The 22,823-nt window shown below is 39.6% G+C and overlaps 1 protein-coding gene and 1 pseudogene across 16 annotated transcripts in view; one reads left to right on the top strand and one right to left on the bottom strand.

Moving 5' to 3' along the window:
* The window catches only part of MGA (MAX dimerization protein MGA), a 159,584-nt gene that overhangs the window by 77,042 nt on the left and 59,719 nt on the right, over positions 1–22,823 (bottom strand). For 4 of the 16 annotated variants that reach the window (XM_045822087.1, XM_045822096.1, XM_045822099.1 and 1 more), the window contains exons 1-2: positions 20,116–20,402; positions 12,704–13,834 (exon numbers count right to left, since the gene is read on the bottom strand). In XM_045822087.1, coding sequence (XP_045678043.1) covers positions 12,704–13,767 — 1,064 coding nt within the window. In that variant the 5' untranslated portion in view covers positions 13,768–13,834; positions 20,116–20,402. Of the gene's footprint in view, positions 1–12,703; positions 13,835–18,947; positions 18,990–19,636; positions 19,878–20,115; positions 20,404–20,499; positions 20,578–21,153; positions 21,261–22,823 lie in introns of those variants that run through there. The other 12 variants (XM_045822095.1, XM_045822101.1, XM_045822102.1 and 9 more) reach the window with 9 other exon arrangements.
* Positions 3,935–4,289, top strand: LOC123807972 (annotated as a pseudogene).

Here is a 22,823-nt window from a genome sequence, read left to right as displayed (position 1 = left end):
TAAATTAAGGCAAAAACAAAAAAATATATAGATTGGGGGGAGGGAGGGCAAAATCAATGAAATAGAAAACAACAGAAAAATTGAATCTGTGATTTGAAACCTCCCAACAAAGAAAACTCCATGGTTTCCCTGATGAAGTCTAGCAAATATATAACGAAAAAATACCAATCTTGCACACACTCAAAAATACATGAGAATGCAACAATTTACAACTTGTTCTGTGAATAAAGCATAACCCTGAGACCAACATCTCAGAAATAAAATCACCAACAGATATCCTTCACAAATTTAGGTGCAAAAAGTACATGATAAAGTTTTAGCAAATTTAATCCAACAATATTCTTAAAAATGTTATAAACCTCATGACCAGGTTTACTTAGGAATGCAAGGCTGGTATAGCAGTTCTAGCCCTTACCCCCACATCCTGCAAAAATCAATGTAACTGTATTAACAAAGGAAGTAAAACATATCACACCTCAATACACACAGGAAAATCATGTGATAAAATTCAACACTCATTCTTAAAAATACTCAAGAAATTTAGGACAAGAAGATAAGTTTCTCCGTGTGATACAAGGAATTACAAAAAAATTAGAAGTATTGAATGATTTTCTGTAAAATCAGGAGACATGAATGGCCACTCTCAAAATTTAGCTTTAACTTATTAAAATAAGTGCAACCAGCATAATAAAGCAAGAAAGAGAGAATAGGCATAAAGACTGGAAAGAAAGAAAACTAACTTTTGTTCACAGACAACGTAATTGTATATGTAGAAAATCCAAAGGAAATAAATCTAATACATGAATTTAGCCAGATCATCAGATATAAGATCAATACACAAAAATCAATTGTATTTCTATATACTGTCAGAAGTTGGGGGCTTATACTACCAGATTCCAAGATTTATACCTACTATCATCAAGGTTATATGGTTCTGGCAAAAGAATACAGAAATGGAACAAAATTTAATCCAATATATATAGTCACCTGATTTCTCAACATGCCAGGGCATTTTCATGAGGAAACTAAAGTCTTTCCAATAAATTTTACTAGAGCACCTAGATATCTGCATGGAAAAAGAGGAGACTTCACATCTTCCTCTCACACCATACACAAAAACTAAGCCAAATGGATTACAGGCTTCAATGTGAAAGACAAAACAACTTCTCCCTTTCAAATATCTCACTTAATTTGTGAAAACAGCTATTTCTTTATCTGTTCTTTAAATTAAGTTTGTAAGTTACATAAGCAATTCAATGATTTCTAATTTGTAGTTTTACAATCATCACATTCCAGTTTTGCTTTCTGTTTCATTATTTTTTAATCCTCACCCAATATATTTATTGATATTAGAAAGGGGGGAAGGGAGGGCAGGAGGAGGAGAGGGGGGAGGGGGAAGAGGAGAGAGGAGGAAGAAGAGAAAGGGAAGGGGAGAGCAGAGAGAAGAAGGAAAGAGGAAATATGGCCTGGTTGCCTCGCATACATGCCCCAAGGCTTTAGCCTGCAACCTAGGTTATGTGCCCTGACCAGCAACCTTTTTGGAGTACTCCAAACCAACTCAGCCACCAGGCCAGGGCCCTTTCTCTGCTTTTAAAGACTAATCAAAACAAGCTCCTTCTTTCCTCTTTCCCTATCATCTCAGTTTTCATGTACATTCATACATAAATGCCATTCTCCCTCAACTAATTTAGAATCGACACTTAAGAATACTTGTCATAGTATCTTCACATTTCAATACATTTAACTCCAAAAATGTAGGGGAAAACCTGTTACCTTCTTTTCATTTAACCACACATCCTGAATTTTGTTTGCAGTAACTGAGAATCTCATGAAGGTGATCTTGGCTGCTAATGCAATAACTGCCTTCACATCTTCCTGAGGAATGAAACTGGCTAAGTTAGAAACATTCTCAAAAAGGATCTCTCCTTATCTTCCAACAAAAACTTTATGCAGAATGCATGAAATTTGTCACCAGGAGGATTTTGCAGTTCTAGGAAGTCTTTATCCAAATAAACTGGATGAAAGATTAAGCAAGAACATGGGCAAAACAGTAATTTGTACTCATCAATTAATTTAAAGCAAATGACTGTGTTTTTTTGTTGGCCATACAAAATCCATGTAACAAATATGACATATACAGGCCATTCTGAAACACAATTTAAAAGCTTAGAGTGCTATGGATATATAGTCGTTCAATCAATATTTACAGTCAGTCCTCTACATTTAAGGGTTCTGCATCCAAGGATTCAACTAACAAGATGGAAAATATTAGGGGGGAAAGTTATTGCTGATGTGTACTAGACAATCAGGCCTACTGATGCTTATGTCTGCAATAAACATGTGCAGACTTTTTTCATATTATTCCCTAAACAATACTGTATATATAATTACATAGTATTTACATTGTATTTGGTACTAAAAGTAATCTCTAGAGATAATTTAAAGTATACAGGGAAATTAGCATAGATATGTGCAAATACTACACTATTTTTAACAAAGGACTTGAGCATCTGATTTTTGTACTGGGGAAAGGGGAGGGTCCTGGAGCCAATCCTCTTCAGATACTGGGGGATAACTACACTGAGTGCCTACAATGTACCAAATTTTGACAGGCCCAGAGATTACCAAAAAAGCATAGTCCCTACACTTAAGGAATTTAAAGATGAGTGCAGGAAACAAACAAATAGACAACAGCATGTTATTTAACAACTGCTATGGTACAGGTACTAAGGGTCATTAGAAGAACCTATAATAACATAATACGTTCCATGAAACTAGTGCTTATTAAATTAACTGAAAAAAGAAATCCACTGGGAAAAGAGAATGTAGAGTGCAAAAACATATATAGAGAGACGAACTCTTGGAAACTTAAACCCAATAGCTGCAATACAAATTTTAGTAATTTAGAAGCTAAATCAATGAAATCTCAACATAAAATAAAGCAAAAAGATAACAGAAAATAAAATGACTGATTTATAAGATATCAATCCAGGAGATGGAACGTCCAACTATAAGGAGTTTCAAAAAAAAAGGAAAAAAAGGAAAAAATCAGACAAATACTAGAATTGTTCCTAGAACCAAAGAACATGAATTTCTTGATTGAAGAAAAATAGCACAATTAAGAGCCACGCCAAGGCCCCTCATTGTAAAATTTCGTAATATAAGGAATAAACAAAAAAATAGTTTTTTTTTTTTTAATGAGAAAGCTTTTTAGAAAATCAGAAGTAGAAGTGGGCTCAGGAAGCAAGTTATAAAGAAAAAAGAAAGGAGCCTTGCAGCTTAGGAGAAAGGAAAGGTAACCTGTAGTGGGGGGTGGGGGTGGGGGGGCATAAGCCTGCTCCCTGGAGGGAGAGTGCCAACAGAAGATCTTAAGAGCCTTCGATTTACCAGGAATCAAATTCTCAACAGGAAACTGGAACTCACAACATATTTTCAGCAAAGAACTAACCAAATGATTTATAAAGTATGAGAGCATAATAAAGCTATTTTTCAACACTTAAGGAGAAAATTAGGAGTTGAGAGGGGAGAAGCAAGGGATTATTATTTTCATCACAAGTTATTTTATTTAAACATGCTAAAATTCTAGTTCTCATATATCTTTTCTGCAGAAATTACTGAAAGATGAACTTGACCAAAAGGAAAAAGAGACAGGCACACAAAGATTCAGAAAAGGGGAGGACCTACATTAAAGTTTACTATAGAGTTAGAACCATAGCAAAGTGAAGTCTCAAGAAGGCAGCTTGGTAAGGTCTTACGAGAACAACCAGTTCAAACTGACAAAAGAGGATAAAGAACAACTGAAGATATTATACAGCAGACAAAAAAAAATTTACTTTCTTAGGGTGTGTCCCGAGTTCTGATGGGTCCTTCCACTCAGGCAGACAAGTGCTTCCAGGTCACTGCTGGCTGCTGCCTTCTGGTGTGTCTAGAAGCCATGTCTACCACATTTCCCTCACTCTTCCTCTGTGTTACTGAGACTCTGTCGTTTAAGCTGGATCAACCTTTTGTGGAAGAGGCAAAGCTGCAGCAGCAGGAACAGCAGCACCACGCCTGGCTCCAGAGCATTGCAGAGAAAGACATACTTATTTCAAGTCAGCCTCAGAGCACTATGATGACAAAGGAGGATAATAAAGATCACAATAGGGAAGCAAAGAGAGGACTCAGAGGATGATGAAGATATACAGAACATGAACAAGATGAATGACTACAATTAGTCTCCTGGTGGTGAAGAGGTCAATGAGGTGGACATGGAAGGCAAAAAATATGATCATGATCAGTGGATGATCTAGCAGGGTGCCTCAGATTCGGGCCAACCCAAGTTACTCTGTAACCCCTGCAGAACCAGCTGATCACCCCAGTGCCTGAAAGCTGACCCTCAGTCACTTCCTCACCTACTGCCGGGACCTGGTCTCCTTGGGGACACTCCCAGGCCATCAGCCTGCCCATGAATCCCCAGGGACTGAGCCCACCCTGCCTTTCTGGCCAGTATCTCACCCCTTGGTTACCAAGTGTAGTCTCTTTCTAACTCTACTTAATAAAGACACAGGACTAACTTTTTCTAAAAAATAATAAGAATTTTTACTTTCTTAGATGAGTGTATGGGTGTATGTGAGTTAATGAAATGAAGGATTCCAAGTTCAACTGAAGAATTTGAAAAGAATTAGCACCAGATATATAGAAAACCAAATATATATTAACTATATATATTATTAGACAATAATTAACTACTGAAAAACAGTTATACAAGAAAATGTGTATATGGTATACTATATACTACTTGGCGCAACAGTATAAAACATTTATACACCATAACATTAAAACATTTATTTTTGTTAAACTATACTGACAAGAGAAAACAGCAGCTAAAAACTTGGATAATATGTAAAACTGGTAATTAGCTCACATTAAGCATATGATTTATACAGAGGCAAGTATCACAAGAAACAATTAAAAGTGGAAAAACAAATTTCCTCTAGGAAGAAAATTAGGGATGAAGAGGAGTGTGAAGCAAAGGAGTACTATTTTTCACCCTGTGTTTTTAAGTTTTTCAAATTATGTACACATACTTAATGTATAATAAAGAATTTGCCTGGTGTTTCTCCAGAGCTCCTGGCAGAGCGCCTGAAACCCTTGGAAACTGCTGAGTGATAGAAGTGTCTTTGTCATTCAGGAGCCCACTGGATCACACCTAAGATACATTAATGAGGTGATTCAAAGTAAATCCAGAGAGAGCTTGATGATGGGGCTGGTAACAAGAACACCAAATCTGTGGTTATTTGCACTAAAAAACAGCATGACCTCCTGGGAGGGGAGGGAGGCTGGAGACTGAGTTCAATCACCTAGCTAATGATTTAATCAGTCAAACATACTTAGCAGGACTCCAACTAAACTCTGGACACCAAAACTCAATGGAACTTCCTGGTTGGTGAATACATTAATATGCCAGGAGAACAACATGCCATATATGTCTCCTGGGGAGCAGGCATGGACGCTTTACATTTGAGACCTTCCTGACCTTGCCCTCTATATGTCTCTTCATTTGGTTGGTTCTAATCCATATTCTTTATAATAAAACTGTTCTAAATACAGTGTTGTCCTGAGTTCTGTAAATCTTTCTAGTGAATTAGTGAACCTGAGATAGTTCATGAGACATCCTATATTTGTACCATTTATTTGGTCAAAAGTCCAGGTAGCTTGGGGACTCAACTTGTGGCTGGCTTCTGAAGAAGTAGACTTCTCAGAAACCTTGCCTTTAAATCTGTGGAGTTTGACTCTAACTCTGGGGTGTTAGTGTCAGAACTGAGACAGAGTAGTATCAGATGGGGTTGAAACAGAATAGTATTATTTTTACCTACACTTTTTAAAAAATTTAAGGCAACAGGAAGACCTGGAAGAATTAAACAGTAATAACAGTATCCAATTTCCATTTAAAAAATTAAAAGCTTACCCTGAATGGGGTGGCTCAGTTAGTTGGAACATCATCCTGTATACCAAACAAAGGTTGCTGGTTCAATTCTTGGTCAGGGCACATACCTAGGTTTCAGGCTGGATCCCAGGTCAGGACACATGGAGGAGGGGGGGGTGAGGGGCAACCGATCCACATTTCCCTGTCATAGATGCGCACGCTCTCTCTCTCTCTCACCCCCCAACCCTTCCTCTCTGTCTAAAATCATTAAAAAACCGTATCTTCAGGTGATGCTTAAAAATAATAATAAATTAAAAGCTTTACAAAGGACTTCCGGCCAAGATGGAGACGTAGGTAGACACACTGTGCCTCCTTGTGCAACCAAAATAAGGCAACAATTTAAAAACAATATAACCAACCAGATCTGACAAAATTGAACTGTATGGAAGTCGGACAACCAAGGAATTAAAATATACACATTCATCCAGACCAGTGGGAAGGGCGGAGTTGGGCAGCTGGACAGAGAGGGGTAACAGCACAAAAAGCAGTGGTACCGGGCACATAAGGCAACCCGGGCACATAAGGCATCCCAGGTGCAAGACTGCAGCGGGCGGACCCTGGGCACACGGGAGGCTGACAGACACAGCGAGGCAGCAACTGTGAACCAAAGCACTGCACGCAAGGTGCCTGGCTGTCCCGGTGATCCCACATTCGCTCACAGATAAACCAGGTGAAACTGGGTAGTGAGACAGACCGAGCAACCCAGGGCCCCAGCACCAGGAAACAGAACCCCAGGACACTGATTGAAAACACCTGTAGGGGTTGAAACTCAGGGAGAGACTCCCAGCCTCACAGGAGAGTGCACTGGAGAGACCCATTGGATCCTAGAACATGCACATCCACCTATACAGGAATCAGCACCAGAAAGGCCCAGTTTGCTTGGGGGAAGCAGCAGAAGGGACTGAAATCCGATGGAGAGAGGAGTAAGTGCCAATGTTCCCTCTCAGACCCCACCCCCACATACAGGATCACAACCCAGGGACTGGGTTGCCCTGCCCTGGTGAACACCTAAGGCTCCAGTCCTCATACCTAACAGCTGCAACCAGACCAAAAAAAAAAAAAAAAAAAAAAAAAGGCCTGAACAGAAGATCAGGTCAAAGCTCCACAGCAAATACAATTAAGCGACCAAGAGATAACCAACCTATCAGATGCACAGTTCAAAACACTGGTGATCAGAATGCTCACAGAATTGGTTGCATTTGGTCACAAGTTAGATGAAAATATGAAGACTCTGGTAAGTGAAATGAAGGAAAATGCACAGGAAACCAATAGTGATGGGAAGAAAACTGGGACTCAAATCAATAGAGTGGAACAGAAAAAAGAAACGACCAACCAAACAGAAAAGAATGAAGAAATAAGAATTCAGAAAAATGAGAGACTTAGTAACCTCCAGAACATCTTTAAACGTTCCAACATCCAAATTATAGGGGTACAAGAAGGGGAAGAGGAAGAGCACCAAGTGGAAAACTTATTTGAACAAATAATAAAGGAGAACTTCCGCAACATGGCAAAGGAAATAGACTTCCAGGAAGTCCAGGAAGCTCAGAGAGTCCCAAGGAAGTTGGACCCAAGCAGGAACACACCAAGGCACATCATAATTACATTTTTACCTTTAGCCAAGGTAAAAATGAAGGAGAGAATCCTAAAAGCAGCAAGAGATAAAGAGACAGTAACCTACAAAGGAGTTCCCATCAGACTGTCAGCTGATTTCTCAAAAGAGACCTTACAGACAAGAACGGGCTGGCAAGAAGCATTCCAAGTCATGAAAGGCAAGGACCTACATCCAAGATTGCTCTATCCAGCAAAGCTTTCATTTAGAATGGAAGGGCAGATAAAGTGCTTCTCACATAAGGTCAAGTTAAAGGAGTTCATCATCACCAAGCCCTTATTTTATGAAATGTTAAAGGGACTTATCTAGGAAAAAGAAGATAAAATGTATAGTAAAATGACAACAAACTCACAATTATTAACAACCACACCTACAACAAAAACAAAAACAAAGCAAACTAGAGGAGGAATAGAACCACAGAAATGGATATCACATGGAGGTTTATTAATAGGGGAGTGGGAGGAGGAGAGAAGGGGAAAAGGTACAGAGAATAAGTAGCATAGATGGTAGGTAGAAAATAGACAGATGGAGGGCAAGAATAGTATGGGAAATGTAGAAGCTAAAGAACTTATGACCCATGGACATTAACTAAAGGGGGGGAATGTGGGTGGGAGAGGGTGTGCAGAGTGAAGGGGGGAAATGGGATAACTATAATAGCATAATTAGTAAAATATATTTTTAAAAATAAATAAAAGCTTAACAAAGGCAAAACAGAAGAAAAGGACACTGCAACAATCTACATGAGTAATAAACTGGATACAACCAAGAGACAAAATAACACACCAAAGTAGGTAAGAACCAACAATGATTACTGTCAGGAAAAAAAAGCCTTCATGATGGGTGTGACAAAAAAAAGCAACAGTAGCTGCTTTAACACAGTGGTGGAGTGAAAAAGGTAGGACCATATAGGTGGACTCTAAAAGTGAGGCCATTACTATTACAAAGCTATACTAATCGAAACAATGTGGTTTTGGTCAAAGAATAGACAAAGTGATCTAAGGATAAAAAATAAATACTATGGGGGCGGGGGGGGGGGGACGGAGACTGGACACACACAAAAAACAGGAATTACCTTCTGCAGGGCGGGTCCCTTGTAATACAGGCTTCCCCTGCTAGGTGAGTGTTCTAAAGAACCTATCTGTATCAGTGTACCAACTAGCACTGCTGTAAGAGGCTGCGTTCACCTTCAGGGAATTTGTTTTCGAAGACTCAGTGCATTTGCCCATTTCAGGATGGGTGATTCACCAGCATACCTGCCCACACCATGCTGAGTGTTCAGCAGCTTTTCACCAAAAACAACATGACCCCTAATGCCACACCCTCCATATTCACCCAATCTCACCCCCAAAAACTTTTCTTTCTGTTTTCCGGGATGAAAAAAGTCTTCAAAGGGAAATGTTTCACTGATATAGAAGAGATGAAACAAAAAATGGCAGAAGCACTAACAGGCATCAAAATCAAGGAGTTAAAAACTGAGCAGTGGAAAAAAGTCTCAATAGGTGTATTACAACAAATGGAGAAATACTTTGAAGGTCACTGAAGTTTAAATGTGTAAAAATAAATACACAGCCCTGGCTGGTGTGGCCTCACTGGATTGAGTGCCGGTCTGCAAATCAAAGGGTTGCCAGTTCAACTCCCAGTCAGGGCACATGCCTGGGTTGTGGGCCAGGTCCCCAGTAGGGGATGTATGGGAGGCAACCACACATTATTGTTTCTCTCCTTCCCTTTCTCCCTCCCTTCCCCTCTCTCTAAAACTTAAAATTTTAAATAAATACACAATTTTTGTATAGACAAATTCTGGGGGCTTTGGGGTCCCCTCTATAGTGTCCAAGAACAGACCTTCACATACCTGATCACCAGTGCAGCCCAATGGTCAGTAAGTATATTAAAAAGTGCTGAACTTTACTAATCATTAGAAAAATGCAAATTAAAACCATGATGCTCCCACTTTTACCACTTCTATTCAACACAGTACTAAAAGTTACAGCAGGAACAATTAGGCAAGAAAGAAATATACACTCCAACTGGAATAAAGAAGTAAAGCTATCTCTATTCATGAGTGACATGAACTTGTATGTAGAAAACTAAAGAATACACACACACAATATTATCTCCTGTCGGTTAATAAATACAGCAAACCTCCAGGATACATTTTATACATACAAGAATCAGCTATATTTTATACACTGAGCAATATACAATATAAAATAGCAATTCCCTTTTCAAAAAGGAAATTAAACCATTCCATTTACAATAGCACAAAAATAAAATACATAAAAATAAATTTTTCCAATGAGGCAGAGGCTTTTTACATTAAAAACTATACAGTATTACTAAAGGAAATTAATGACAACCTAAATAAATGGAAAGCTATCCCATGTTCATGGACTGGAAAAATAATATTGTTAAAGTAATAATATCACCCAAAGCGATGTAAGGATTCAGTGTAACCCTTATCAAAATCCCAATAGTGCTTTTTGCAGCAGTAGAAAAACTGATAGGAAAATTCATATGGAATTTCAAGGGATCCCAGATAATCAAAACAATCTTGAAAAATCAGAAAGTTTGCAGACTCACATTTCTCGATTTCAAAACTTACTATAAAGCTACAGTAATCAAAACACTGTGGTACTAACTGAAGAACACACAAAGAGACCAAAAAGAATAGACAGCCCAGATACAAACCATCAAATATATGGTCAAATGATTTTTGATAAGAGTGCCAAAACTATTTTATAGAAAAAGGGGTTTTGTTTTGTTTTTTTTGACAAATGGTGCGGGGAAAACTTGATATACACATGCAAAAGAGTAAAACTAAAACCTTACAACATACTTAATATACTCAAAATGGATCAAAGACCTAAATTTCAAGGCAAATACAGAAATCTTAGTAGACAATATGGAAAAATCCTTATAATCTTGGATTTGGTAATGGTTCTTTAAAGTAGGACACTAAAAGCACAAGCAACAGAAGAAAAAGCTTTTTTCAATTGTACCATATCAAAATTATAAACAACTGTTTTCCCTGGCTGGCGTAGCTCAGTGGATTGAGCGCGGGCTGGGAACCAAAGTGTCCCAGGTTCGATTCCCAGCCAGGGTACATTCCTGCGTTGCAGGCCATAACCCCCACCAACTGCACATTGATGTTTCTCTCTCTCTCTCTCTCTCTCTCCCTCCCTCCCTCCCTGGCCTCTCTAAAAATAAATAAATAATAATAGTTTAAAAAAAAAACACAACTGTTTTCGTTCAATAAAGGACACTATCATCACAGTCAACTCATAGAATGGGAGAATATATTTTCAAATCATTTTTTAAATAATGGATTAATATCCAAAACATATGAAGAACTACCATAACTCAGGAAAAAAAGTTTTTATGTGCAAAGGATGTTAGTCATTTTTCCAAAGAAAATATACAAATGACCAATAAATGCATGAAAAGATGTTCAACACCACTAATCATGAGGAAAATACAAATCAAAACCACATCGATACCACTTCATATACATTAGATGGCTATCATCAAACCCAACTGAACTGAAAACTTGGACGAGGAAATTTATAAAAGCTTTATTCATACTTGTCAAAACCTGGGAGCAACTAAAATGTCCTTCAGCAGATGAACAGATAAACAGGTCGGTATATCAGACAACTAAATATTATTAGCACTAAAAAGAAATGTGCTATCAAGCCATGAAAAAACAACAAAACCTTAAATATATATTACTAAGTGAAAGAAGCCAATGTGAGCCCTGGCTGGTGTGGCTCAGTGGATTGAGTGCCGGCCTGCGAACCAAAGGGTCACCAGTTTGATTCCCAGTCAGGGCACATGCCTAGGCTGCAGGCCAGGTCCCCAGTAGGGGACACAAGAGAGGCAAGCACACATTACTGTTTCTCTCCCTATTTTCCTCCCTCCGTTCCCCCGTCTAGAAAAATAAATAAAAATCTAAAAAAAAAGCCAATGTGAAAAGCCTACACTATATGATTCCAAGTGTATGACATTTTTGACAAGGCAAAGCAATGCAGACAATAAAAAGATCAATGGTTGGCAGGGGTGGGGAAGTGGCAGAGAAGAGAATTAACATGTGGAGAACAGAGGATTTTCAGGGCAATGCAAAAAATCTGTATGGTGTGTATGTATGGTGGATACATGTCATTATACAGTTTGTCCAAACCCACAGAATGTAAGACACAAAGACTAAAACCTAATGTAATCTATGGACTTTGGGTGATTATGATGTATAAATGTAGGTTCATCAATTGTAACAAATGTACTACTCTGATGGGGGATCTTGATAATGGAGGAAACTATGTATGTGTTGGGGCAGAAGGTGCCAGGGATATCCAACCTGCAGACACATGCAGCCCAGGATGGCTGTGAATGTGGCCCAACACAAAACCGTAAATTAACTTAAAAGATTATGAGATTTTGTTATGATTACGTGCTGCAATGTATTTAATGTGTGGCCCAAGACAACTCTTCTTCCAGTGTGGCGCAGAGATGCCAAAAAGTTGGATATCCCATTCCTTCCTCTCAATTTTGCAAATTTTCTTGTACCTAAAACTACGCTAAAAAAATAGTCCTTGATTTTTAAAATAATAAATAATGTAAGTTCAAATAAAGACAATAGTATGTCATGCTATTTTAATGTGTAATAACCTTCAGCTTGTTTTTCAGTCACATTAACTTAAGGATTAGGGTGTCCATAAGCCAGTGAATTCTTAAGTATTAGATATAAACTTGCTTTAAATCCCTTCTGTGCCTCATCTGGGTAAGTTTTGTGTTGGTTATGACATTTCTTGGGAGTCATTTCTTTTCCCTTCTTCAATGAATAGAGTTGTCTGCATATAAGCGAGGAACAGTCCCTTCATGATTAACAAAATTCTAAATCTAAATGAATGAAAGATCCCCATTGGGATAAATCATCCAATTTGCCTATAATTCTGAATCCTGAACCCAACTGATACTCATTACATAAAAATGAACTGTCACTTCACAGAATGTAAAAGTAGTTATGGTGTTATTTTTTGGTAGCTTACATTTATCAATGTCTAAAATCAGCAGTCCATACAACCAATACATTAAATCTAAAGTCTTTTATCTCTAAGAACAGAAAAACTGTTACCTACCTTTCAGAAAACTCTTGCTTAAACTGAGTAACTTCACCAAGTGATGACTCGATATCCATAAAACCAAGAAAGTCTCGATTTATATTAAGGAAAGGCTTCTCTGAACCCTTGCTTGATGTTTCATGACCCCTAGATAAAGGATCTGAATCAGTTAGCTGTATCTCTGACCCTTCACCTTCTGTGAGACGGGCCCGTTGACCAGGAGAACTGGGAACACTATTCCCTTCTTGGTCAGAGCTGTTCTTTTGCTTTCCATCTCTCTGGGGCTTACTATTCAGTCCATCATCTCGGAAGCCTTTAGCAAATGGATTGTAATCTATTTTCAGCTGGGTAATCTGTATGTTCTGATAAGCTGTTACTGCAAAGAACTCAGTCTGTGGAAAGGTAAACGTGTGGACACCAGGGCCATTTAATTGTATCACTTCAGTAGCCTTTTCTGCAGGTACCAAATGAAGCCTTGGCAGGTACCGATGCATTGAGTGCAAGATGATATGCCCTTCTTGGTCCAGTGTATTGTTGGTGAGTTTGAGTTTATAGAAAGATACTGGTTGATGCATCCAATAATGACCTGTGGAAGGAGATTCTGGATGAATAAAAACCCTCCCCAAAACATGGGGCTCTGCCTTGCCACTGGGTTCCCACCAGCGACCATTCCATTTATAACGATGGTTATCCACAGGAGAGATATCCATGACAAGGATATACTTCATATTTGAATCTAAACCTGTTATCCAGTAACGACAGTAAGGAAACATGCGTCTTCCTTGCTTGGTCAGAATCATCTCTGTGCTTCGATGATAGAACTCATTCCACATACTATTGTTATCCAAGGTGACAGTGATTCCTCCGACAGTACAATCAGCTGGAAGGCAGATCTTCCCTTTAGATTTTCCTGGTGATGACACACTGGTAGCCAAAGCACAGGCATCCTGATTAGTAACCAAAATTCCTTGATCTGTTTTGCCATTTCCTGCCTGTTTCAGGATAACAAAGAATGTAGGTGCGGCTCCGGCCACTGTCCCACCATCTTGATTAGCCAATATAATCTGCTGTTTCTCCTCCATGATTCCAGTGGGATACTCAGTAGTAAGATAAATGTAGTCACCACATAGTCACAATGGCCTTCCCAGCCTAAAGAATAAACAGAAAAACAAAAACCCTTTAATTAAGTGAATTATTTATTTTGTTAGCAAAAGCACAAGAATGATTATATTATCCCCAAAATATATTCCTAAATTCTTCTATGATTTTGCTTCTACCCTTCTCTCAATCTCTGTAAGGCTATTCATTCTGGAATATTTAATCATCTTTTTTAAAGTCCCTTTTAAATTAAGTTAGTATATCACAGCTCTCCAATATAACACTATAGATACTATCATCTCAGATAAAAACAAAAGTATACATTCATTTATAAAAACTAAATAAAAACAGCCTTAGCTAGTATGGCTCAGAAACCAATTTAAAGAAACCATGACAAGTCACTTGAACTTACTGGTAAAGAAACACCTCCGTACTTCACACTTTATATTGAACAAAATTCCAGAAGGATCAAACATTAAAATGCCCACCCCATTTCTAAGTATAATTTTTTTTAATTCTAAAATCCTCAGGAAAGCTTTTAGATAATAAGGACACAAAACCTATGATAAATTTCAACATCATGTTAAGTTTTTAAATCTGGCAAATTATCACCCAAGCAAAATCAAAAAACAATGACCAATGAGAAAAGGTATTTGCAGTTTATAAATAACTCATTTCCCTAATATAAAAAGGTTCCTATAAATCAATAAAATCAAAAATTTAATGGAAAAATGGGCAAAAGATAAAAAAAGGAAATAGCTATAAAAACGTACATCATCTGAGCACAGGATACATGCTAATGGAAATCATCCCGAGATACTGTTGTTTTTTTTTAAAGATTTTTATTTATTTACATTTAGAAAGAGGGGAAGGCAGGGAGAAAGAGAAGGAGAGAAACATCAATGTGTGGTTGCCTCTCTTGTGCCCCCTACTGGTGACCTAGCCCACAACCCAGGCATGTGCCCTGATTGGGAATCAAACCAGTGACCCTTTGGTTCGCAGGCCAGCACTCAATCTACTGAGCTACACCAGCCAGGGTCCGGAATACTGTTTTTGACCTTATCAGATTGGTATAAATCAAAGTTTGGTAGAGATATTGGAAAGGATGTTGTTAAGGACAACATAAAAACATCTAAAGACAAAATATGTATCTCCTATGGAACAGTTCTTCTAGGACTTTATCTTAAATACACACTCACACACACATCTGTGATAAGTCTGTATAGAGATTATTTCCTGCAGTTCCATTTATAACAGTAAAAGACTTGAAAAAGTCCATCAACGGAGACTGGTTAAATAAATGGTGGTAAACCCACAGAGTGAAATACCACACAGCTATAAAAGAAAATGTATAAACTTCACGAGCTCATACAAAATTACCTACAAGATGTATTAAGGGAGCCCTCATGAGTGTGGCTCATTTGGTTAGCTGGGTGTCATCCTGCAAACAAAAGGTTAACAGTGTGATTCCCAGTCAGGGCACTGTGCCTGGGTTGCAGGCCAGGTCCCCAGCAGGAGGTGTGTAAGAGGCAACTACATATTGATGTTTCTGTCCCCCTCTTTCTCTTTTCCTTCCCCCTCCCCCCCCCCAAAAAATAATTTTTTTTAAAAAAAGAAATTTCAGGTTGTTATAACTTATACTGAACTGATGTGCTCAATTACCTAAGCATTCTACAAGATATAAGGCTATCACCTCCAATTAGCCTCCAAAAAAGGAAGATGCTACATCACTACACCTATGTGAGTAATTTTGATTAATCAAACTCAGCCACTTATCAGTCATCCTCACTTTAATTAAAAAGTCTAATTTTACCTTTCATCAAGATCCTGACAAGCAGTGAAAGCATCTAAATTTTCTCTCTTCTTGCAGGGCTAGCCACATTACACACACACACACACACACACACACACCTCCAAACCTTAAAGTATTTTAAAATATAAAATATTCTCTTAAAATATTCTCTAGCCTGAGGATAACAGATACAGGTATTTTAGAAATCAAGACTTCCGAAAGGTTAGCTATTGCTTTTAGTATGGCTACATATAGAAGTATTGCAGAAACCCACTTCCTAACACTGAAGCACTAATACCCAAGAAAGGTGAAAAAAGAATCACTCCTCTGAGTTGAAGTTTATTATTTTTTAAATATTTTATTTATTTTTAGAGAGAAGGTAAAGGAGGGAGAAAGAGAGGGGGAGAAACATGATGTGTGAAAGAATCAGCAATTGGTCGCCTCTCTCACATTTCCAACTGGGGACCTGGCCCAAAACCCACATTGTGTCCTGACTGGGAATTGAACCAGCAACCTTTCAGGCGGCACTCAATCCACTGAGCCACACCAACCAGCCAGGGCTGATGTTTATTTTTAAGAGATAAAATTTAGGATGATTCTTTTCAAAAGCTGCCTCAGGCTTAAGGCAATTAGGTTTACTAGTTTACTAAAACTAACAGGTTTAGGCAACACCTATCAGATATTCATAAAACAAAATTTAAAGACTTAGAAGGCACAAATAAGGTGACTTCCTAAAAAGAGTAAAGCTTAGTGAATTCACAAAAACTAAGACCACTACAATGGTATGTAATGCAAACGCAAATTCCTACTGCTATATTTAGTCCACATAGTTCAAAGTTTTGTTACAAATCAATTATTTTTGTGAAGTTATGCAAAATATTAAGTGCACTTAAATATGACTATTGACAAAGAACTACCTGAAAAGCTATTTCAAAACTAGAAGTACATTAAAGGGTTCACAATTTCTTAAAAACTATCTTCTACAATAGAAAACCTTGGTTTTCAGATCATTACAGATAAAACTAGGGCAAAGAAGTTTTAACCAATGCTTTAAAAATCATTATCTTTTGAAAATTAATCTGTGAAATGTCAAAATTTCAACCAACAGAAATCCAGTTTAGTGTTACAGACTGCACTGAAGTAAAATATATACATTTCAAAAATTTCCTTTTGCCCTATTGAAACTCTGCATGTAAGAATCTAATTTAAAATGTAAAAATAAGAAAAAACATAAATGTAAAATGTATACAAAGACAGGAAAAAGAATTTTCAGACTTATGATGTGTATATCTTTTTCTTTAAAAATCCTCCAAAAAAGTTATTCCATGAGTTCATCAAAATACATAAAACCGAAAACCTAATTTATGACCAAAACAATCTCTATCTTGAACCAAACCTCCCTACTGATTTAGGAACAAGGAATCAGATTCTTATTCCACATCAATCTTTAAGGACAGATTCCACTTCAGTATACAAATATGACTATGCATTTGGGATGCTACAGGGGGTTTTCTAATAAAAGAATGATCAATTGAGCATATTCAGCCACTCTAATGGCAAAGACAACTTTACCTAATTGCAAAAACCAACTGTACTTTAAGAAGAGCTAGGCCACTCATCAAGAAAGACTCCTTCCAGCGAAATTCTAAAAATACTCTGTATTTGGCTCTCTAAAAGCTTTAAATAAGACCACAGTTTTAGTACATACATGTAACTTAAATGTCAAAGCAAGCTTTTATCTGCATAAAATAACTATAATAATGAGCTGAGGAAATGTTTACCTGCAAATGAAAAATATAGAAGTAACACTGAAAATGTCACAGGAGAGAGACAGGTGCATTCACTAAGATTGTTTTGAGGTAAGTAATGTAGCAAGTTCCATAAACTGCTACAATTTCAAGGTCCCTATTCTCAATCTCTTTTCACCAATCACCTCTTTAAGTGTTTAGCTACTAAAGTGGTGACCTTCACCCAACTTACAAAAATACACTAGTTAGTTTACTAGTTACCTAATTTTATGACTGATGCATTGCACCAAAACAAAAATCAAAATTCCAAACCAATACCATTACTTTAAAAACACAGCATATTCAAGTACTGGTCAACCCATTTTGAATGTTTCCAAAGTTGCTAAAAATAACCATAACCTCTCATACAACAAACACATTACTGTATTGTAGGCACCAAGATATTAGTTTGTTCCTTAATGTGATCATTCAATAAAAGACTACGGTTAAGTTAAATTACATTTCTGGAACTCGAACTGTAAGAGAACAGGTTAAGTAAAATATCAGTATCTACCAATATACAATAAGCTCTGAAATGTGAAAAACCTTAAGTAGATTTAGGGTACAAATATGATCAGAAAATATGATAGTAAGTGATGGCAAAGACAGTAAATAGTTAACTACCAGTTCTTATCTGTCATTATGTTAATTTTAATAACTAAATAAATGGTACTTGTCTGTTAGTAAGAACTTACTTCACACAAGTGCCCAGACAATATCCTGGGCACTTTATCATCACCACAATTCTAATAAGGTAAATTTCAAAATACTATCTCTAGTACTTTGGATTTTAACACACAGAATCACATTTGCCTAAAATAATACACTTGCTTCTCTTCTGTCTCTCCAGATATAATTCGTTAATGTTGCCTTCCAGAACATTTTTTATTCCTAGGCATGGTCCCTTAACTAAACTTGGGTTACCAAGTTCTCCGGTCCCTAGCAGCTGCATTAAGAATTTGAAAAGGTAACTTTTATGGCAGAAATTAACAGTAACCTAACAGCTACCCAGTCTCTGAGTATGTCAAAGTACCTCGAGGTCACTTAATTTCCTCAACTCCTGAGCATGTGTTTTCTGTTAAGCTAACCCAACCCACTCAACCTCTGAAAAACAATGATACAGCCGCTAAGAAGCACTAACGCTGATCCCATACCCTTGGAAACGAAAATCCTTTCTGCCAGTTCCCGGGGGCGGGGGGGGGGGGGGGTTGAGCAGTCGCCGTCGACTATTAAGGATCCACAATCACCCTTTTCAACTTGAGAGGCCCGCTGGTCAGGAACCACGTGAAAAAAAAAATGCTGCAAGGAAAGCTCTTCCGGGGAAGAGCAGTCCCAACTAATCACGTGCCTTCGACCGGAACCCGCAGATCACTCGGAGGTAACCCAGTCGCTTTGTTGCCCTGGAGACTACGGAACTAGCTACCCGTCCCTCCCAAACCGGCTCTCTTCCGAAAAGCGGTCACGCCGCCTCCTGGCACTTTCCCCGCAGCCCAGTCGCGCCGGCGTGCCCAAAATATAAAGGCAGAGAAGGCAGCATTTGCCAGGAACTCCACCGCAGAAGCCTATGGAGCTTTACAAAACGCACGGCGGCGCGCAGGTGGGCTTGAGACTTCGCTTGATCCACGTGTCAGCTCCGGCGACGTGAACTCTGGGGGAGTGGTCTTCCCTTAGAAGGAAATCACTTTGGTTACTCACCGCGTTCTGCAATCTCTAATCCCTCCTTGCACACCACCTTCACCCCTCCCTGCTTCCACTACTCTAGCTAGAAGGAGGCATCCCCAGGGTTACAAAGGCAAAGAAAAAAATCTTCACAGCAAGACACTACCATTTCCTACTCTCAACCCCATTTTTATGACCCCTAAATTCTCTATAATCTTCGCATTGACTTCTCAACTTCGTTTACTGATCTCAGGGCGGTTCATGTCCCTGACCCACCTACCACTGGGGGCAGAGACCTACTTGACAATTTAACACAAGCGGGAAGACTCATAAACGAGAACCAGCTAAGGCTGCCCCACAGAGAGAAAAAGAAAATAACACCTGCTCTTCCCACCTGTTTCCCCCGCCCTCATTTTTGCACTTGCGAACCACCGGTCCTTTGTTTACCAAGTTCTCACTCCTATAGAGCTCATTTCCTCGCCCCCCTTTTTTTTATTAAACTCGCGGTCCTGCTTCAAACAATGTACTCTAAAATTACATGCTAAAAGAGACAGTTGTTCGGGTGTCAAAGCGCTGCACAAAGCTCCTTTAAAAAGCGACGTCAGCACCATTTACCTCGGAGTTTTGGAACCCTGAGACCTGGGCTCTGAACTGCAAAGCGCACAAACAGGGCTCTCGACTTAAAGCCCCAAGCCGGGATGAAGGCGTCACGCGGCTCGTACCATGCGGTGAGGCACCCCACGCACGCGAGCGCAGAACCGCGCCAAGGGCGCTTTCTCACCCCGCCCGCCTCGTGGCTGCTCTCTCTGGCGTCGATGTTCCCAGTTAGTTCACTGCGCGACGCGGAAGTAAGGCCCGGGACGCGCGCGAGGTGACATGCGCAGCCTCGCTCGGGGGGCGAAGGGGGGGGGAACCAAAGGCGCGCGCCAAAGACGGCCCCGCGCAAGGCCAGGCCTGGCCCCAGCGTGCGAAGATCGCTCAACAGAACGCTTCTCACGCTGTTCAAATGCACAAGAGCTTCAAACTCTCGAAAAACTCCAATACAGCCAGCACTAAAGCACCATCCCATCCCCCCACCCAGGCTCGAGAGTTACCGTGCGGGGCGTGGCCGGCTTCACCCGGAGTCCCTCACATCCCGCTGTGGGCGGGTTATTCTGTTCTTTTCGCACACCGTGTGTCCGCTCCAGCTGAAGAGCCTGCGCGCGCACGGGACGTCCACGTCACCGCGCACGCGCTCCTACCCTCTCGGAGCCCGCCGCGCATGCGCCGAAGGAGGCGCGAGCAGCACTTCTCTAGCCCCTCCCCCAATACCAGGAGGCCAAACGACCCCGTAGCAGCGACAAGACCCTTGGGACCCGCCCCTGGAGCTGAAGCGGCTGCTTTTCCGGGTTCCAGCAACTGACAAAAGCCTACTGAAGCTTCCAGAATCAAGAAAGGCGAAGCAAGAGAGAAGCACCCCAGTTCCCTCAGCCTCTCACACGAAGCCTTCGTGAAAACCGTGAAACCTTTGCCCGCGGGCTTCTCAACTGTGCCTTCTACCGGTTCCCTAGGGCTCCTCGCCGGCCCCGCCCCTACCGCGCCCAGCCCCACCCACATGGGAATCCGCAAACCCCAAGGCTTAACGAGCCCGTGAAAAGAATCCAAGATCTTCCTCCCCAATGACTGTGGGCTTGGATGGCGCCAGGACGTCGGGAAAACGAGAACCTTGAGAACCCTGAGAAAGGAGCAGTTGAGTTTGCAACATCCACGACCAAAGAACACTAGGGAAGTAGGGAAGAGAACGAAAATCTCACTGCCGAAAGGGAAGGGAAGAAGAGTTGCCACTAACTCGCCTGATTAAAGAAAAAGATGTCCTGAGGAAAAAAAAAAAGTAAAACCTACAATTAGATTTTTGCACTACACAGTATTATCTGAGCTTTAATGACTTGATCCTGTATTTTCAATTCTATTTGTTCAAGCTATTTAAACTATGAGGTGCAAGAAAAAAATATCCAATATCTTTGTCAGGCAGTTGTTGAACTAAGTTAATGGACAGTATTTCTCCCAACCAAACATCAAAAAGTATGCCCTGGCTAGTGTGGCTCGGTTGGAGCGTCATCCAGCAGCCGAAAAATTCCAGTCAGGGAACATACCTACGTTATGGGTTCCATTCCCATGCCGGGCACCAACATTCAGCGTAAATGGGAGGCAACTGATCAAATGAGAGGCAACCAATGGATGTTTCTCTCCCTTCCTCCCTCTAAAAGCAATGAAAAAAAAAAGTCCTCAGATGAAGATTTTTTTTAAATGTATACACACACACACACACACACACACACATATTCCTCTATGTCTTTCCTCTGGGCTAACACTCCAGTAAAAAAGAGACTCAAGTCAGAGAAGTAAAACAGAAGTAGTAAGTGCAGATACTGTGGTCCATGTTTCCAAACTTCTCTTCCACTCAGACAAATTAGCAAGTACTGAGAGCCTATGTGCTAGATGACTTAAAAAAGCTCTGTGAAGGAGAATGAGGAAGCTGAAAGAAAGGAGTTAAGAGGAAGAGACTTATCCAAAAGGACTGATTTGAGCTGGACTCCAGGCATATAGAAAGGATTTTCTTTTTCTTCATTCTGCTTTCCTTTAGAGGCTATGCCATGGGAAGAAACTGCAGGAATTAGTATACTACAAAATGTGTAAACTAAAGTTTACAGACTTCTGAAGTTGCCCTGAAAACCCCCATTCAGGCACTGTCAACAAGAACACTACTAGAGGAATAAATGAATACCCAAGATCCTAGAAAAAAATTGAAAAGTAACAGTTTCTTTGACGCCTTCCTCCTCTATTCTGACCCCAAGAACCTCTTTCCTGCAATCTGCCTTGTCAGAATTTCCCACCTCACCTCATCCAAAAATGTCCTGGCTTTAAGAGTCTGTTTTCCTCATAAAAATTTTCCATTTTCTGAGGCACAAAGCATTAAAATAAAGCATCTGATCCTAAGGTGTAATGACTGATAACTAGTGGTGGTTGGATCCCAGAAGACAACACAAATGATATCTCTAATTGGGGAATCTGTGAGGACACCTTAATGGGCAAACAGTATGAAATGCCAAATAACTATTAAAAACACCACCAAATTTTCAAGATTCAGCACTGGATCTCCCGGTGGGAGAGGTAAACTGTTTCAAAATAGGGTACGCCTAACCTAAAAAGATCTAGAGATGTACTACCAAGAATCTGAGAGCTTGCCCTGGCTGGTGTGGCTCAGTGGATTGAGCGCTGGCCTACGGACCCAAAGGTTGCTGGTTCTATTCTCAATCAAGGTACATGCCTGGGTTGCAGGCCAGGTCCCCAGTTGGAGGTGTGCAAGAGGCAACAATGTATCTCTTCCACATAGATGTTCCTCTCCCTCTCTCATAACATAAAATTTTAAAAAATCTGTGAGTTTATAACTTTTAATATAGATAATCTAATAATAATACTGCCACTCCATTTCAGTAGCCCAGTTTTGGTTTAACATCAAGCTTGTACCAAGAAACCATCCTTTTTTGTTTGCTTTTTCAAGTAATCTCTTAAATGGTTACATTCAACTTTTAATGCAGTGTTTCTCAAATCAGGATCCTTGGTTGTATTTTTTTTTTTGGCTACATAAGGACATTTTCCTTTAAAAGGCATCCTTATAAAACTCAAGTTTTGAAAATACAAAGAACTAACTGCACGACTCAGTTTCACCTTGCTATTAGAATTCTCTCAAGTTACCATAGCTTACCTTCTTTGTCCAGCCTAACATAAAAATCCTTCCCTTGGTTTTTCTTGGTTGAACTTT

This window comes from Phyllostomus hastatus, unplaced genomic scaffold (genome assembly GCF_019186645.2).
Source record: "Phyllostomus hastatus isolate PE091 unplaced genomic scaffold, TTU_PhHast_1.1 phas_scaffold_501, whole genome shotgun sequence".
Taxonomy (NCBI): Eukaryota; Metazoa; Chordata; class Mammalia; order Chiroptera; family Phyllostomidae; genus Phyllostomus; species Phyllostomus hastatus.
The sequence above is the reverse complement of the archived record's forward strand: the minus strand, read 5'-3'. Positions and strand labels throughout refer to the sequence as shown.